Below are 20297 nucleotides of genomic sequence, written 5' to 3'. Positions count from 1 at the left end.
AGATTTTCACTTTTTCACTGCCTTGAATACAGTATCGGAGCCTGTGGCTATGTGTTTGTTCTTTCTGCCCCCATGGGACAGTAATGGCCTGCCTTATCTCTACTTAACTACATTAGAATACCCTGTGGCCTCCTGTGCTGGCTGTTGTCTGCTAAGTGAATGCATTCAGTGCTAGCTGTGTATGTTTGGCTTGGCCCTGTGCCATCTTCATTGACTATCTTTTTCACTGCAGTTCCCACGGGAGCTGCCACTCTTCTCTTGATTTTTTCCTATCCTTTGCCCTTCTGTGCGAAAACACCCAGGGTCGTATAACAACAGCAAAGTCTCCTGTTCCCATAAACAAAGTTAATTACAAACAGAGTTAGAGGATACCATTGCCAGATGTCGAATTCTCAAAAACAGGGGAAGAGATAAAATGTATTGTGTTTTGATAGAAATCTGATCTGCGATATGGCTCGTTTAACCTCCAGCTGCTTACATATGTTCATACAGTACAGAACCGGCATTTAGAGATGTTGCTACTTATATCTGTGTTAAATGGAATTATATGCACGCACAGGATGAATATAGGTATTTTGGCTAGAAGGCAGAAGCATTGAATCAGGGCTCAATTTACATTTTAATTAATTTTCTAATTGTGATTCTCCCACCATCCATGCCTTTTAATAAGACATGCCTTTACCTCCCTGAATTGCTTGGATCAGTATGTGGTGGGGGGATTTTAACAGTAACAGATGCAATCCTCTTACTGCACTGCCAGGCCTTGAGCCCTCTTGCCCTACATGTTCTGCAGAGTCTCGGCATTGCCGTGGCAGTCAGACTGCATGAAACACAATAGCAGCTGTATTGCCATGGCAATCAGACTGCATGAAATGCAATAGCAGCTGCATTGCCATGGCAGTCAGACTGCATGAAACACAATAGCAGCTGCATTGCCATGGCAGTCATACTGCATGAAACACAATAGCAGCTGCATTGCCATGGCAGTCAGACTGCATGAAACACAATAGCAGCTGCATTGCCATGGCAGTCAGACTGCATGAAACACAATAGCAGCTGCATTGCCATGGCAGTCACACTGCATGAAACACAATAGCAGCAGGGCTGCTTTGGACTCTCCTTTGTCTCACCTAGTGAAGGCTCTAGACTTTTGTTAGAACTTAGAGATTTTATAAAGGTCTGTGACAAAGTGGCTAGTGGAGGGGAACAGGTATAGCAGTGATGCGATGCAGGAGTGACAGGCAGACAACAGTTTCCAGTGAAAAGGTGCTTTTATTTATAATCCAGGTCTGGTGACCGTTAAATAATAAATCCCCAGCTATACACAACAATGTGTAAAGCACGGGGATAGCAATAATAGGGCACAGTCCCGAACAAAACGAACACACGGTCACCAGTCCTGGGTGAGTGCAGACGTGCTTGTGGTGGGTGAAGACACTGTATTTCGTGACGGTTCCGTGCAGTGGTGATCCGGATTGTGCTGACCCTGGTCGACAGCTCCGGATAGGTGAGTTAACTGTCTGGTGGTGCAAAACGCAGACAATTACAAAACAAACACAACACGCAATTCTCTGTAACAACGAGAGCTCCTCTCTCGCTCCTTCTCTCTCCGAACGTTTACCCAAACGAAGGAGAAGATCAGCGTTACCCTGGCCCCTATATGTAATCCCGCATGATATCGAGATAAACGGTTGCAGCTGCCTTATTACTTGCAGCTGCCTCTCGTTTACCTTTCAAATCAATACGGTCTTACAACAGCGTCGCGCTTCTTTCCAGGCTGACCCACTTCCCTGACCCGGAAACGAACTGTCAGGCCAGCCCTTCCAGATACTTCTCCTCCCGTTCTTTAGCGCCCTCACAGGTCGGGAGGAAGATTCATCACCAGAACTCATCTTTCCGTCACAAGGTCAAAAAGCAATCACTGTCCACTTTTATGCCAACTTTCAATCAGATTTGTTGTTATGTTTTTCAAAAATGTATTGATCATTAAAAAATGACTAGTTCTACACATGTACAGTACAGCAAGGTACATAGAAAGTAAAGTTGCAAATGTAATTATATGTGATTGAATTGTTTCCTATTGATTCCTATAGTTCCCCACTTTTAATATGAGGTGTGCGACCTTCCACTTACAGTACTGTAGAAGTGTTATCCAGAGCTGTGCTATACATACAGAATAGCTTTGTTATATTCTAGAATTCAGCATCCAGAGCTGTGCTATACATACAAAATAGCCTTGAGGGTTCAGGAGAATCATTACCTTGAAGACAATTGCATTTTCACTTCACTAAATCAGCTCCTGGTTATTTTGTAGATAGGCTGCAGATTATTCCAGGTCTAATACAATCATCATTGGGGATTGTTGTGTTCTGGTGGAAAAGGGGGCCATGGCGTATTCTACTGCATTGCATTGATTTACTTGCACTTCAACCTTGAGTGCCACACAATCATCCAGAGATCATGGTTTTTCTTCCAGGGCAGTTGATTTATTTCTTCGCTCAGATATTAGTTCATGATTAAGAGTATTGGGAGAGGCTCAAAGCCAGCCCTGTGATTTTGAGAGCAAGCCTTTCTCAGCAGTAATACTGTAGTATGGATTCACAATGCCTCCCTGCAGCACAAGGGAACACTGAGAGGTTTTTTAGATAAGATTATTGGCATCCTTCAGAATATTAGGGTCTGTGAATCTGCTTACAGTCTTGCACCCTGTCCACAGAACTCTCAGTTAAAAGAATCAATTTAAATGAAAAACATAATAAAAAATTACAAATATCTGTTTCATTAGGCATCTGTATCCTTGCCTACAAGAGTGCTGTCTGCCAAAGAGGAAATTTAATACAATTGTGTTTGTCTTAAGCAATAGCCTTTTATCTAAATCAGATCTAATTTCTCCTCAAGCCTGCAGGGGGAGGTTATTATTATAATCAGGACAGAGTGGCTGCATCCAAGGACTAAGCAGAGACCCAAAAAAATTGCCCTAAAAATGTTTGCAGTGGAATATCAAGCATAAAAGCTTATTAAGACCTAGGCAGGCAAAGTAAATGACTAATATGTGTGGTAGAGCTTGAGTCAAACCATGATTAATCATGAGAAGACATTGAATGTGCAGTATAAGCATGCTTAAATTTGGTAAAACTGTAATAGTCTCACAAACAGAGCATTAGGAAATAACACCACCATTCATAGTTCAGATACATTACCATAACGTAGATCTTTTTAAGAAGTGCCTATTGTCGGAAGTTCTCTGCCATGATAGTGAGATGTGCAGAATACTGTAAGTGGAAATTGTACTGCTGTTGTATATGCTTTTTGCATCTTAGCCATTGTACAAAGGAGTGAGTCGTATCAATACCAGCAGTGCGTCTCACTGCCTGTTCACCTGCAAGTCTCAGAGTCGCTCACTGTCTGCAATGTGCTGTCAGTTGATTCTGGATGCTGCAGTGTGATAGGCAGACTGTAGAGCCTGTATGTGGGGTGAAATGAAGCAAGAAAAGCTGTGGCTTAAGGACTGACACTCACTGTATCTCTTACTCCTCAGTGACCAACAGGATTGTTCAGGTCTCGCTGCCATCCTGCCCCTCTTCTTCCAGAAGCACCCCTCCCTGCCCCTTCCCTCTCCTCCCAGCCCCGCCCTGCCCCACACATCCCCTCTCAGCCCCTCTCGTGTAACTGGGTGCAATACACTCCCAAAGTGCACCTCTTCCAGTCTAAAGGCTTATCTGTTCATAGCCAGTGGAAGATGGTAGACACACCAGTGTTACTGGTTGCTTCTTAGCTATACTTGTATCTGCTTTGTTTGTTTACGGTCTCTACCCGAGCTGTTACATCCTATATAAAATTATATAAAAAATAAAAAAGTATCTTCCATCTCGGCTCTTAGTCTGCCCTTTTTACAAATACTGTATGAATCATATATCAAATTATTCCTGCTGGCACATATCTAAGAATTATGACATTCTCTATGCTGTGTGCAAATGCATTTTGCTCATCCTCGTTATTTCGGGGGTGAAATATGGAAGAAAAGCTGCAATTACTGCATGAGAGCACAGCAAAGGGATTCTGGTGTTGACACTAGCTATGGGAAATTGTATTTAAAGAGGATTTCATACACTTTATAGAATGCAATGAATATCAAGGATACACAATGGTTCAGATTGAAATCAGCAGAAATATTTTAAAAGAGAAAATAAATAATTCAGGAGAGGCAACGTTCCAAGTTAATTACAGGCAGAGATGGTGATTAACCACGGTGTTCTGTTTATGTTGTATTTACTGTAGTGTGCATTGAGATTACAAAGGAAACTGATAGCTCTGGCATTTGAACACGTTTTATTAATGAATTTGACAGATTGAATGATTTTTGTGTGTGTGTATGAAACTGTTATGGTATGTTAAAGAAGCTATTCTAAAACAGTTTTAGGAAAAACATACTTAATTTAATCCATCAAAATTAGACTTCACCTGTCTCTGTTAGAAACCACAGATACAATTACGTGTTCATTCTGCCTGGCTCTTTTGAATGCAGCTGCAGTTTAAATCTACACGTTTCACAACCTACTGTGATGCTGCTAACCATCTGATCTATACATTTAACATGTTTCAGATCTGCAATTGAGTGGAATGAACAGGATTTAGGAAAGTACACAAAGTGGCCAACTGACCGCAAAATCTTACTTTGTGTGTTGTAATCAAACTCCTCTGTCTCCTAGCAACTGGAACTGGAAAAAATATGCCCATTATACAGTGGAGTCCCTCCATTGTGACCACCGAAGAGACTGAGTTAAAACAATGTTAATAGAGAGCTGGTGATAATACAGGGACAGCTTCACATGTCTCAGAATTGAAAGGGACTGACAGAGAGCAGCTTCAATGGTAAGCTGGAGGCATTGTTCTGGCAAAGGGTGAATTGTGAGCCAGAAAAGCCTGTTTTGAATGTAAAATTCTAATCATTTTCTTCGAATGTATTTCAAAAATGCTAAATGGTAAAGAGTATTGTTAGAGACCTGTTGCTGGCTATGGATTGGTGTTATGTGGTGTTGAGACTCATGAAATTGAAAATTCAGTGATACTCTCAAACTGTTTGCACTTCGGAAACTTCATAATCCAAATAAGAAATGTCAGCCAGTTATTCCACGCTGGGGTTTACTGATGAAACTGGGGTTACTGAGTGTGTGTGTGTGTGTGTGTGTGTGTGTGTGTGTGTGTGTGTGCTGCAGCAGGGGTTATTGAGCGTGTGTGTGTGTGTGTGCTGCAGCAGGGGTTATTGAGCGTGTGTGTGTGTGTGTGTGTGTGTGTGTGTGTGTGTGTGTGTTTGAGATTCAGCAGGGGTTATTGAGTGTGTGTGTGTGTGTGTGTGTGTGTGTGTTGTGTGCAGGGTGTATGTGTGTGTGTGTGTGTGTGTGTGTGTGTGTGTGTGTGTGTGTGTGTGCAGGGGTTATTGTGCGTGTGTGTGTGTGTGTGTGTGTGTGTGTGTGTGTGTGTGTGTGTGTGTGTGTGTGTGTGTGTGTGTGTGTTGCAGCAGGGGTTATTGAGTGTGTGTGTGTGTGTGTGTGTGTGTGTGTGTGTGTGTGTGTGTATGTGTGTGTGTGTGTGTGTGTGTGTGTGTGTGTGTGTCGTAGCAGGGGTTATTGAGTGTGTGTGTGTGTGTGTGTGTGTGTGTGTGTGTGTGTGTGTGTGTGTGTGTGTGTGTTGTAGCAGGGGTTATTGAGCGTGTGTGTGTGTGTGTGTGTGTGTGTTGTTAAGCGTGTGTGTGTGTGTGTGTGTGTGTGTGTGTGTTGTGTGTGTGTGTGTTGCAGCCGGGATTATTGTGTGTGTGTGTGTGTGTGTGTGTGTGTGTGTGTGTGTGTGTGTGTGTGTGTGTGTGTGTGTGTGTGTGTGTGTTTAAAGCACATTTCCTAGTCAGCTGTTTGTCTCAGTGCAATAATCTCCAGGTTGATTTTGTCTAAGCTCTCTAGGCCTGTATCAGCTTTTTCAATGTCTTTTATGAGCGCTTGTCTTTATGAGAACATTTTCTTTTTTTTTACCTGAGGGAGCCACTATCAATTATTAAACAGAGGGTCCCTCAGCAAAAGGACGAACACTTGAGAGAGACCAGAGTGCAGACTTCGCACATTGAAATAGGTGCCAGATTAAGTGTGAGTTAAACTCTGCTTCCAATGGTTTTTAATTGAGGGCCACAATGCAGTACCAGAAGAAGATGTTTCCTGTTTCTGGGGAAGCCATGGGAGGCAACAGAAATACATGCAAAACCTTATAAGAGATTCATAAACACACACTACTCTTTCTGAAACACTTTAGAACCTTTACCACATTCAGTCGAACTCTCTATGTCTGATATATGGATGATATACACGCCAGCTTGATTCTAATTCTCTTATTCTTAACCCTGTCACATGAAAAGACAGCTATTCCTTGGCTGATGACTCCATAAAGCCCCATTCTTCAGACAAGTAGTTCCTGACATGCTTTAATGCTGGCCTCTGGAGACCCATGATTTAAAGAGGGCAATGGGGGGGTATGTTTTATGAGAGGCTTCTAATATATGAGAAGCTGAAAGTAATTGTTGTGTAATCATAACCTCAACCTTAATTATTTATCCAGTGTACTGCTGCACCCTGGACTGCTTCAGAAACTGCCAGGCTGATGTTTTCAGCCACAACAGAGCCTTTGTCTCCAGCTCCTTCTTAGCCAGCCGGACAATTAACGACTGTCTGGCAGCAGGAGGGATGAGCGGCGCCTTCTTAAAACAAAGTGGAAAAAAGAATAACAAATCTGTCAATGAATGGATTTCCTATTAGCTCTCTGCACCAAAGATTATCAAAGGTAACACCCCAGGTTTTATGGTCTTTAATCTTTACAAACAGATGAACTGACTCAAGATAATAGCTTGATTCTGTTATGCAGAGGGGTAGGGGTGTCTTTGCACAGCAGTTTAGTGGAATTTTAATTGTGTTGCTTATAAACAACACACGTCACACACTCTCCCTCGCCGTTTATTAAACTGGCAGGATTAGAAACTTGCATCTTTACACACTCTCCCTCGCTGTTTATTAAACTGGCAGGATTAGAAACCTGCATCTTTACACACTCTCCCTCGCTGTTTATTAAACTGGCAGGATTAGAAATCTGCATCTTTACACACTCTCCCTCGCTGTTTATTAAACTGGCAGGATTAGACACCTGCATCTTTACACACTCTCCCTTGCTGTTTATTAAACTGGCAGGATTAGACACCTGCATCTTTACACACTCTCCCTCGCTGTTTATTAAACTGGCAGGATTAGAAACCTACATCTTTACACACTCTCCCTCGCTGTTTATTAAACTGGCAGGATTAGACACCTGCATCTTTACACACTCTCCCTTGCTGTTTATTAAACTGGCAGGATTAGACACCTGCATCTTTACACACTCTCCCTTGCTGTTTATTAAACTGGCAGGATTAGACACCTGCATCTTTACACACTCTCCCTTGCTGTTTATTAAACTGGTAGGATTAGACACCTGCATCTTTACACACTCTCCCTCGCTGTTTATTAAACTGGCAGGGTTAGACACCTACATCTTTACACACTCTCCCTCGTTGTTTATTAAACTGGCAGATTCAGCTCTTTCCCAGTCAGCTCTCCCAAAGAGATACAATACAAGTCCAGTTGAAGGAGCTTGAATGGACTGGCTGGACGGTGCTACGTTACAGGTTGCCATGCCAGCAGAGCCTTGGTTAGCAACAATGGCACTGGAGGCTGGATGTTTGGCACCCTGTCACTGGAAGCTTCTGATTGAAAGAGTGTTGGGAGTGGTTTGAACCTGGGCACTCAAACAGCAGCACTGTTTATTGTGGATTGATGTGCAGTTCAGCACTGTGATGAATTCTTCATGAGGGGTAGATTAAATATGGTGATGCTAAATGACACATGTTGTTTCCCTCTTAAATTACATTTCCACACACGCCCTGAACATACCTTGGCATCATACAAAAATGAAAAGTTGATTGAATATTGCCATAGAGTAGGGATAAGATCATAAAACATTTGTTATTTCTTATTGAAAAAATAAACACCATTGAAACACATTCTCTTATGCTACCAGTGTGAAACTCCTAATAATAAAGCATAGATATTTATTAGCACTTCAGATTGTGATGTCACACTTAATCACTAGAATGAAATCCACCCCTAGTCATACCCAAAAGAGTTAGAATTTTTCAGAAAATAAACCTCAGGCCATTCCACTGTTAAACTTTTAGTTTTGCTTGTTTTTTGATGCAATTGAATCAAAATATTTCTAACGCTCTGAGATGTGAGTAGAATATTTTGGTGTTTAGGCTTGCACTGTATCTAATATAAATAAACAGAAATACAGACCATCTACAAGAGCATATAGAATAAGAAGCTATCATGCACTTACAAATCAACACGTGTGTGTATGTTATGAGAGTACAGTATGGATGAAGTAATGTATTGCGTACGTAGTAGAGAAGTGCATTGCACAGCAATGCATGCATTGTTTTCAAGATCACGTCGGTAACTGTTCAGCACTGAAAGACAGTGACAGAGGCCAGCCCCACAATAACCAGGGCTGCACAGGGACCTCTACTGGTATGCTGGTCGAACCCAAGCCTATAGCCAGTGAAAGCACCTATAGAATGTGTGTCTATAGCACAAGATGGCCCCTGGGCTGTTTGAATTGTTTCTTTCTATTCATACCTCAGAGAAAGTCACGACACAGTGTAGGAGAGGGAAAGGAAAATTAATTTTAAGAATTTATTAGCAAACACTGAGCAGATTTCTGATGTCAATCAAGAGCTGGGGAGAATGTGGGAGACACACACACACACACACACACACACACTGTGACACAAACACACACACATTGACACCACATTGACACAAATACTTTTACCAAACTGCTGTTGAAACAGTCAGATAATGTTTGCTATTGCTGTTCTGTATATTTGGGGGTGATTACTCACACAGCTGTAATAATCGTTCAGTGGGGTGCTCTTGGGATTACAGGTAGCCCCTACTGTACATCGCTAGCAATACGAGAGTGGCACCATTATCGGAAGGCTGTCAGGTGAATTTCTTTAGTTGCTGATCAGCGAGAGACCATGTTGTGCAGGCATGCTTCCCATTGAGCAGTGGGGCCTGGAGAAGAGTAAACAGCAGGTGTGACAGAATCACTTAAACTACGCATAACAATGTAACTTCAGTAACACGGTGATTGTGAGAGGTTTGACATTGTATATGTAAGACATTACAATATGTTTCAAGACAATACCTGCTCATAAAAATAGCTGTAGACTTGAACGTGGATTGGAGATCTATTCATTGTATTTCAAAATGAATGTTAATATAGTAGCAGAGGTGCTGGTTAATGAGGGCAGAGTGAGTCAGGGCTCTGCTCCACAGAACAGGCAGTGATAGACTTGGGAGGAATGGGGAAAGCTGCCTTTCATCACGGATAGTGTTGGAGTGGAGAGGACTGAGTCACGGGTTTCATAATAAATAGAGCTGTACAGTACATGACAAATACTGGGTGCAACCCAATTGAATAAATGGAGAAGAACCGAATCCAGAGAACAGTAAAGAGAACAGCCACTTCTCAACACATCAATTCCATGGTAATATAATACACTGTATGAAGATGTTCCAGCATTCCATCTTTTTAAATTGCTTCTCCCATGACCTAAGCCTCTTTTCCTTGTCAATTTTTTCTGGTCTGCTGGTAACAAATTATTCTTTTTGTACTCATTGAGCATTATAATTAGTAACAATGTACAAGCCATTTACAAACCATGTTGAGTAAATGGCTCCAATTAGCTTCAGATGCAAATGGGCTCAGAAATTTGTAAAAATCCATTGGGCTCCCATTACTGAGGATAAGGTATCTGGAAGGTATCTCACTGTGATACCTTCCAGTTATCTGTGATATAAGGTATCTGAAATATATACAAATTTAAAAAAAATAAATGTTAAAAGCTTTTTCAGCTTGTGCACAGCCTGTTGTGAAATGTAGAAGTGAGCTGTCCATGGTGCTGAAGAATGGAAATTCAATAAGAGGATGCATATTGTTAATACGTCCCGGGACTCTTCATTATTCAACATATTGTATCAGATAGTCCTTGATCAGTAACAATCACACAACATACACATTACTGTGGAAATGGGGCAACCACAGACTAAAAAGTAAGCAGAATAATTTAACCATGCATTTAATTTTCCTCACAGCACACAGCACTTACTACACAGCACACAGCACACATCACACAGCACACACTGCACAACACACACTACACAGTACATATCACACAGTACGCACTACACAGAACACAGCACACACTACACACTACACAGCACACAGCACACACTACACAGCACACATACACATCCACACCCACACAAGCTCTCACCATTCTCCTTTCAGCTTGGATACTGCCTTCTATATTTAGACTGCAGCTCTTGGACAGAGATAGATTGTGTGGAGTTTGCTGAGTGTGAAGGCTTTCCCAACACCTCAACAGCAGGATAATCAATCCTGAATTGCAGCCCCAACTTCCTCCTGCCTCCGTCGTTCTCTGCCTCTATAAATAATGCATGGCAAACTAATCTCATCATGGGGAGTCACCCCTGCCAAACTGCATCACATGACTGGAGAGGGAATGGGGGATTGAGCTCATCATCTTCTATATAATCAACACTGAATATAGTTTACTAGTATAATATGAACACTGCAATCAAACTGCAGTAACAGCACCGTGTTTCCAAATGATAGGATTGAAACAAGCGTTAAGAATTAATTGCTACTGTTTCTATTAGGGTTATTAAACCTGAAGTGAGTAAACAGGTTTGGGTTTTGGAGGTACACTGTAGAACATTGTGCATGTTTGAGAAGGACACTGTTAAAACTGTACAGTTAACACTGAAAGGTCCTGCCTGGGATTGGCTGCCCTTGTCCTCCATGCTGTGTCCTATTGAAATGACTGACAAAAGGAAAGTGTTAATAAGAGAGCAAAGAAAGAGAAACAAAGCTGATTCATTGTATGTGTATAAACTCGAAAAGCACTTTCATATTCCGTTTTCTTTTCTTTTACAAACCCGGCTGCTTGCATTGATTATTACAAAAAATATAACTGGAATATTAAATGTTTGAGGTTTAACCTGAAATAATGAGGAAGGGAGGGAGAGAGGAAGGAAGGAAGGAAGGAAGGAAGGAAGGAAGGAAGGAAGGAAGGAAGGAAGGAAGGAAGGAAGGAAGGAAGGAAGGAAGGAAGGAAGGATTTTCTTCTGCTGACAGGAAGTTAATAAAATGTGCTGGTAAACAACTTACTTCCCTGGTAATAATTTCAGTAATAGATGTTTTTAACTTTCTGCTCAAAGCACTCACTTTGTCATCTTCCCTCTTCTGTCTTGTCTTGGGGAAGAAAAACAAACCCAAATGAGTGTAGCAGAAAGATAAGTGTCACAGCCTGCTTGAGGAGGATTCATGTTGATAAGAGGCACCTTGTAACGCTCCCAGAAAACACAATGCCAGAACAAGGCTAGCTTTCTCTTTTCATGGGCTTAATAGATTTGATGGATTTTGTGTTTCACACATATACACCAGAAATTTGTGAAAAAAACAGTGTTCCAGTGAGTTAGTGAAAGCTGTGAAACTGCATGACAATGTTCAACCCTCAGCCTTACACAGGCAGTACTATCCAGATCCAGTCTGAGCAGTTCTCTAGTTCATCCTGTGAGAGAAGACATCCCTACACCATGCTCCAGTGAGTGGGTTCACACCACAGTCAGTAATATCCAGATCCAGTCTGAGCAGTTCTGTAGTTCACCCTGTGAGAGAAGACATCCCTACACCATGCTCCAGTGAGTGGGTTCACACCACAGTCAGTAAGATGCAGATCCAGTCTGAGCAGTTCTGTAGTTCACCCTGTGAGAGAAGACATCATTACACCATGCTCCAGTGAGTGGGTTCACACCACAGGCAGTAATATCCAGATCCAGTCTGAGCAGTTCTCTAGTTCACCCTGTGAGAGAAGACATCCCTACACCATGCTCCAGTGAGTGGGTTCACACCACAGTCAGTAAGATGCAGATCCAGTCTGAGCAGTTCTGTAGTTCACCCTGTGAGAGAAGACATCATTACACCATGCTCCAGTGAGTGGGTTCACACCACAGGCAGTAATATCCAGATCCAGTCTGAGCAGTTCTCTAGTTCACCCTGTGAGAGAAGACATCCCTACCCCATGCGCCAGTGAGTGGGTTCACACCACAGTCAGTACTATCCAGATCCAGTCTGAGCAGTTCTGTAGTTCACCCTGTGAGAGAAGACATCCCTACATCATGCTACAGTGAGTGGGTTCACACCACAGTCAGTAAGATGCAGATCCAGTCTGAGCAGTTCTGTAGTTCACCCTGTGAGAGAAGACATCCCTACATCATGCTACAGTGAGTGGGTTCACACCACAGTCAGTAATATCCAGATCCAGTCTGAGCAGTTCTGTAGTTCACCCTGTGAGAGAAGACATCCCTACCCCATGCGCCAGTGAGTGGGTTCACACCACAGTCAGTAATATCCAGATCCAGTCTGAGCAGTTCTGTAGTTCACCCTGTGAGAGAAGACATCCCTACCCCATGCGCCAGTGAGTGGGTTCACACCACAGTCAGTAATATCCAGATCCAGTCTGAGCAGTTCTGTAGTTCACCCTGTGAGAGAAGACATCCCTACCCCATGCGCCAGTGAGTGGGTTCACACCACAGTCAGTACTATCCAGATCCAGTCTGAGCAGTTCTGTAGTTCACCCTGTGAGAGAAGACATCCCTACCCCATGCGCCAGTGAGTGGGTTCACACCACAGTCAGTAATATCCAGATCCAGTCTGAGCAGTTCTGTAGTTCACCCTGTGAGAGAAGACATCCCTACATCATGCTCCAGTGGGTGGGTTCACACCACAGTCAGTAAGATGCAGATCCAGTCTGAGCAGTTCTGTAGTTCACCCTGTGAGAAAAGACATCCCTACATCATGCTACAGTGAGTGGGTTCACACCACAGTCAGTACTATCCAGATCCAGTCTGAGCAGTTCTGTAGTTCACCCTGTGAGAGAAGACATCCCTACACCATGCTCCAGTGAGTGGGTTCACACCACAGTCAGTAATATCCAGATCCAGTCTGAGCAGTTCTCTAGTTCACCCTGTGAGAGAAGAAATCCCTACATCATGCTCCAGTGGGTGGGTTCACACCACCAGGGGGTTGAAAAACTTGATAAAAAGGTTTTAAGAATACATGGTATCAGTACTTGAATGGATATGGAAATTGTTCCATTCTGTGCCTGTACTGTATGTTTACTGTATCTCATATTTTGATATTATTTACTGAAGTAATTCACTTTGTTATTATTATTTGGAGACCTTTGCTTTTCTTGGTCTGGGATTATTTGTGTCCCTCTGTAAAGAGACCGGTTTGTAAAACAGATGGTGCTGGTGGAGGGGTAACAGTAAAGAAAATGTTTAGAAGATCTGTATCATATTAAGTAGGCACTAATTCTTCCTTATAAAAAATGGCTATAAAAACAGATGCCAGGGTTCCTCAAGACACTGGCAACTCACATCTGCCCATAAAAGCTCTGTCTGTCATGAGCCAAGCCAGTGCCAGTGTTATTTATCACCTCACTGAGGGGCTGCAGGAATATCATTCCCAGTAAGGGAGGGGGGGTGTCCTAGATTAATATCTCTCCCACCCAGTGATAGGCTGCGTTCATGTGACAAGCCCAATAACAAGCGCTTTGTGATGGTGGGCCATTATGAAAGGTGATATATAAAATAAAGATTGATTGATTGATGCTTCTTCCCAAGGTCATCGGCTCTTACTTGTTGATGGGGTAGATGCCATTTAAGAAGCAGTACAGTGCAGTGTTGGATCTAGTATGAAGCACAATGTTGCTTATGTTGCTGTATGGATTCCTTTATATGTTTTTCCCTGCAGTTTATCTGCTGTTACTGTTCATTCCAATGGTCCCTGTTCAGGCTGTAGGGCTTGGCTCTGTAGGTCATATCAGAGTGAAATATAGTCAGCTTCAAAATGAAAACATTAGCTTGATTAAATTGCTCTCTGTTTATTATGTGTTAGTAGCTGTATATCTTCTAGAATTGACACTGGAACTGTTTTTACTATCCAAGCCAGAAGGACTGTGGCGATATAATGAATGCCATTACATAAATGCAGGGAGCTTGTCCTGTATAATATTGAAAATATTAGAAAGGGACATAGAAGCTTGCTGTATTGAAAAAAAAAGATATTGTACCCAGTTGACTGACAAAGGTGACCTGAAAACAAACAGATTTGTATTGATTCAGCCTGCACTAGTCTTGAATATGAAGTGTGATTCACTGAGAGAGAGAGAGAGATAGAGAGAGAGAGAAGAGAGAGAGAGAGAGAGGGGGGGGGGGGGGGGGGGGGGGGGGGGGGGGGGGGGGGGGATGAGCTGCATGGACTCCTGATTGATTGTTGTCCAGCAGCTGGCTCTGGATGTTTCATTTTCCGCTTTCCTTCTCGCGCTGGTAATAAAGGTAAATGTTTAATGGTCTGCGTTCAATAACCGCACATGGGCGCCCGCCTGCCATGATGCAACGTTATCAATTTTTATCTCCCTGTTTTCCTGGCTGCTGAACGTAACGGATGGGATGAATTGTTTTCATTTTGAGTGCTTAACCCTTCGTCTGCACTGGGGATGGGAATTACGTGTTCCAGCTGAAGATACTTACATTGGAAACATTCATTTAGATTGGGGTCTCCTGCATAAGTCACTGCCAATGCCATTCAGCCACACCATGAGCTTTAAACAGCTTGAAATGGTGAGAGGTGAAGCTAAAGCATAGCCTAGTGTTTAATACATATACATTTCCAGTGCATTTCAGGTGTTAGTTTGAAAAGAAGAACGCACTTCAAACTGGTTCAGTCCCTGTAGATACTGACTCCATGAAACATGCTTGCAGGATAATGCATTGGGATTCACAGTGCACTCAGCAGTGCTGTTATTCTACAGAGTGGAGCAGGGTGTAAAGGGCTCATTGGGATGCACAGTGCACTCAGCAGTGCTATTATTCTGCAGAGAGGAGCAGGGTGTAAAGGGCTCATTGGGATGCACAGTGCACTCAGCAGTGCTGTTATTCTGCAAAGTGGAGCAGGGTGTAAAGGGCTCATTGGGATGCATAGTGCACTCAGCAGTGCTGTTATTCTGCAGAGAGGAGCAGGGTGTAAAGGGCTCATTGGGATGCACAGTGCACTCAGCAGTGCTGTTATTCTGCAGAGAGGAGCAGGGTGTAAAGGGCTCATTGGGATGCACAGTGCACTCAGCAGTGCTGTTATTCTGCAGAGTGGAGCAGGGTGTAAAGGGCTCATTTGGATGCAGGATGGCAAGCTGGTGTGAATGGGAGTGTTATTTCAAAGTCAGCTGCACCCGACCTCTCAGTGCAGGTGGCCCAGCAGCTGGCATTCAGAACAGGCTTGGCACGGCTCCAGCCAACTTCCTCCCACATGTGCCAGACACAATATGCTGTCAGCACTCCTTCTTCAACAAAATGTTTCTCCAGTGCATTCGAACTAAGCTGCCCATCCCCTTTTAAAGGGGATGCAGCTTGTTGAAGTTATGAGGAAGGATCAGAACTCAGTCTTACTACTTTCTGGAGGTTATCTAGGAAAGAGCCCATTACTGTTGTATATGACCATTTCCATTATACATCTTTTACCTTACTGGAAGGCCCTGAACTGTGTATTGATTTAACTGTCTGAACAACCTACAAACAAAACTGTAGCATATGTGCGCTGTACCTGCTGTGGAATGTATTCCAGTTCATAAGTGCGATGTACTTGCTGTGGAATGTAATCCAGTTCGTAAGTGTGCTGATAAGAGCAATGTAATGTGTGATTAACAGATTTGATCAATAGGCTGGCTAGTAATCTTTAATGACTTTAAAAACCAGCTAACAGCCAACAAGCATTTCCTGGGGGGTATAGATCACTCCAGCACGTGGCTTGGCACAGGGGACTGTAGTTTTCAAATGAAAACACTTTCTATTGCTGTACAAAAAAAATCTCAATATGTTAGCAAGACTCAAAGTGCAGCATCTGAAAGTCATGGATGAAGTGAGCCGAAAGCTGAGACGATTGGATTTTAAGTGAGGTTGCACATTTGGGAGCCTGTTTTTGTAAAGATCAGTTTAAGTTCTTGCCACTGAAATAATGTTGTGCTTGATTTCAATAAACCAGTGTTATGGTTATGCCAAAGTGTCCCTATAATTGAACCACAATTGATGCTGTAAATTTACACCGTGGGAAAAAAAACATAAGGTGGATTTCAGGGTTTAAAATCCTATAATATTATTGTTGTGTTGAAAGACAAAAAGGCTGTGAGCAGAACTCTGATGAACACAGGAGTTACAGTATACACACATGGAACACATGGTTACAGTATACACACAGGGAGCACAGGGGTTACAGTATACTCACAGGGAACACAGGGGTTACAATATACACACAGGGAACACAGGGGTTACAGTATACTCACAGGGAACACAGGGGTTACAGTATACATACAGGGAACACAGGGGTTACAGTATACTCACATAGAACACAGGGGTTACAGTATACACACATGGAACACAGGGGTTACAGTATACACACAGGGAACACAGGGGTTACAGTATACACACATGGAACACAGGGGTTACAGTATACTCACAGGGAACACAGGGGTTACAGTATACACACAAGAAACACAGGGGTTAGAGTATACACACAGGGAACACAAGGGTTAGAGTATACACACAGGGAACACAGAGGTTACAGTATACTCACAGGGAACACAGGGGTTACAGTATACACACAAGAAACACAGGGGTTACAGTATACACACAAGAAACACAGGGGTTACAGTATACACACAGGGAACACAGGGGTTACAGTATACACACAGGGAACACAGGGGTTACAGTATACACACAAGAAACACAGGGGTTAGAGTATACACACAGGGAACACAAGGGTTAGAGTATACACACAGGGAACACAGAGGTTACAGTATACTCACAGGGAACACAGGGGTTACAGTATACACACAAGAAACACAGGGGTTAGAGTATACATACAGGGAACACAGAGGTTACAGTATACTCACAGGGAACACAGGGGTTACAGTATACACACGGGGAACACAGGGGTTACAGTATACACACAGGGAACACAGGGGTCACAGTATACTCACAGGTGGTTCATATACTACTGATTATGACCAATATATATGATTAAAAAGCTTTATATATATATATATATATATATATATATATATATTAGTTTCCATTTAACAATTTACTTTAGAAATTTTTAATGAAACAGCACGTAGTGGTTCACGCAAGGTTCGGTTTGAGCAAATGCAGATTAGTAAAAGAGATTCAAAACCCCCGACGTGACTGAATTATATTGCTGTTTTTCATTTGTTCAACACTCTCAACACTGTGCACTGCAATCTTCATAGAAAATTGAATGAACTTGACAGAGAATAAACTTGACATAGTACTACAGTGATTCAGAAGTCAGAAAACATGAGACAAATAGAAGTGTACAGAATCTTATCCAAACACACTATAATGTACAGAATCTTATCCATACACACTATAATTCACATGTGACAAACAGTCATTCAAGGCATGCCACTGCCTGGGAGCACAGTGGCCATCGCAGAGCAGCAGACAGGATGTATAAACGACAAGATGTTTTCCTGATCAGTCTTATCCACCCTGTACTTTTATTGAGGTGGCTATTAAAGGGATATCGATATATCTAACCACCTGTCTGTCTGTCATCCATCAATCTCAATCCATACCTGTGTTTCTGTTAATCTACCTCTCTCTCAATACAGGATGTGAGCACCTGTCTGCCTGTACAATGTTTGACCAGTCTGTCTTGCTTTCTGAGCACAGGTCTCTATCTATCTGTCTGTCCCTGTCTGCCCATCTCTGCTGGGAAGATTCTCTATGACTTCCTTTTCCTCTGCTTGCTAAAGCATCAATTCCTCCCACTGATTTGCCAGTGTGTTCTGGTTGATTGACGGCTCTCATTGAGGGATTCACAGGGTTCATTAAACTGACAGGTCACTGCCCATCCCACGCACGTCTGCGGTTAAATCACTTTCAGGAAACACACCAATGAGTCTTTCTATGGTAACTGAGTGAGATTTGAGGGATTCCAATGACAGCAATAACCTCAGTTTGACCTGTCAAGTACAATGAGAGAATCTATCGTTAGGTCTAGCTACTCTGTTTGTATAATCATTGGAACTGCCTATCACACTATACTGCATGAACTACAACTTTGAAGCATCTCAGTCAATGTTAAATGCCAATGATATTCTAAGCATCAAGTGGGACCCAGCACTGGTCTGTCGCTTATATAGACAAGGCTGAATAATATCAGACACAAATAAAGGAAACAGAAGGCATCTTTCATTTAGAAACTGTTTTTTTTTTTATAGCAAGTCAAGGACTAGTTTCTACCCTACCGCTCAACCAAAAAAATGAATTCCCTTTGTTTTTGTTACATGTTTAGGCTCATTGAATCCTGCGGTGCTCACCTAAGTCCTGTTTCTTTCTATAATGGCAAATATGGACGTACTTTGCATGGTTATTGTGAATGGAAATCATTCTTTCAGTTTATTTCCAAAATGGGGCTGTAGGCAGGGTGATGTACCACATTTTCACCTTTCTTCATCAGCAGTGTTTTATGCGCAAAACGAATGCATTGTAAATGAAGGTTATTTGTGTTGTGGGAGGAGGATCTTTAATGGTGTGCACCCCATCCAATGCGTCTGGGGGTCTGCACTTCCCAGGGCTCTGTTATTCAGTTATGATTGAATTTTCTTCTTACTTATGTCTATCTATATATGGAGGGGGAAATAGAGATGTTTCCATGTTTATTTTTAAACTGTATATCTTTTTAACACAAACATATTTGTATAATAGTACTGCTTGCAGTTTTTCTGACCTGTTGTGTGTATGTGTGTCTTTGTGCACAGGACCAGTGGCAGTCATTAGTGGGGATGAAGACTCAGCCAGCCCACTTCATCATGTAAATCACGGCATCATGGCTCCCTGCACACTGGACGCAGGATCTGACGCTGTGGTTATCGGAATGACCCGCATCCCTGTCATTGAGAATCCACAGTACTTCCGGCACGGCCACAACTGCACCAAACCTGCCACCTGTGAGTACTCTGCTGCGCCCATGCCAGCTCGCTCTGCACCAACATTCATGTGCTAACTTTAATACCAAATAATAGAAGAGAGGAACTTTATATGCATGAGAAGGCTGTGAGGCTAATTAGTCCCCATCCAGGGGGCTCTTGAACCAGTAGGGACTGCATGGCTTGGCAGCCCTAGTTTTCTGTGCCCCATTGAATTGGTCAGTTCTTAGACCTCTAATCGCTGATAACCCACAGTACTCTAGCCATTGAATTGGTCAGTTCTTAGCTCTCTAATCGTTGATAACCCACGGTACTCTAGTAGTTAAACTGACCAGTTCTTAGATCTCTAATAGCTGATAAGCCATAGTACTCTAGCCATTGAATTGGTCAGTTCTTAGATCTCTAATCGCTGATAACCTACAGTACTCTAGCCATTGATTTGATCAGTAATAAATAGACTCTATGAAAATACTACAAAGTATTAAGATGTCTTTACTGAATTAGCTGTTTCTGAGATTCTGCACTACAGTATTTAGTTCTCTCTTCATTTTTCTTATTCCCACAGTTATCTGTAATTAAGTGGTTAGATGCACGACCTCAGACATATTTGTAGCATTTTCTGTGCTGCAGTATTCTATATTGCTGTGTAGTCCAATCAGTATTGACTATGGGGACTCTTTCAGCAGTAAATGAATGGGGCAGCAGTGTCAAAGGAGTCTCTTGGATTGCTCATTGCTAGTACTGCATACCCAGTGTGGATTGTGTTGGCTATATGATTAATCCCAACATTGTTTGTTCCATATATATATATGCTGGCTCCAGTATCCAGCTCTTAATTCTAAATAATCCATTTGCCGGCTCTAAGATCCTGGTAAGTTTTCTCCATACTGCAATTGTTGGCCGTGGTGTCCTAGTTATAAAGGCTGGTTTTTGGCTCTTGGATTACTTCCATTAATGCTTTATAGAATGCAGTCCCATGCTTTGACTTCCTGGCTAAGATTACCAGAACTGAGTTATATTTATTGAATTTTCTGGCTTTAAACATCTCAGAGTTTCACACTGATTCTCT

General features: G+C 42.4%; 1 protein-coding gene across 3 annotated transcripts in view; it reads left to right on the top strand.

The window, feature by feature from the left end:
* LOC121299323 (NT-3 growth factor receptor-like) overlaps positions 1–20297 on the top strand; it is an 82857-nt gene that overhangs the window by 37725 nt on the left and 24835 nt on the right. For all 3 annotated transcript variants that reach the window (XM_041227008.1, XM_041227006.1, XM_041227007.1), the window contains one exon: positions 19061–19249. In XM_041227008.1, coding sequence (XP_041082942.1) covers positions 19061–19249 — 189 coding nt within the window. The remainder of the gene's footprint in view (positions 1–19060; positions 19250–20297) is intronic.

The sequence above is a fragment of the Polyodon spathula genome, chromosome 24 (assembly GCF_017654505.1).
Source record: "Polyodon spathula isolate WHYD16114869_AA chromosome 24, ASM1765450v1, whole genome shotgun sequence".
Lineage (NCBI taxonomy): Eukaryota > Metazoa > Chordata > Actinopteri > Acipenseriformes > Polyodontidae > Polyodon > Polyodon spathula.
This window is presented reverse-complemented; position numbering and strand designations above follow the sequence as displayed.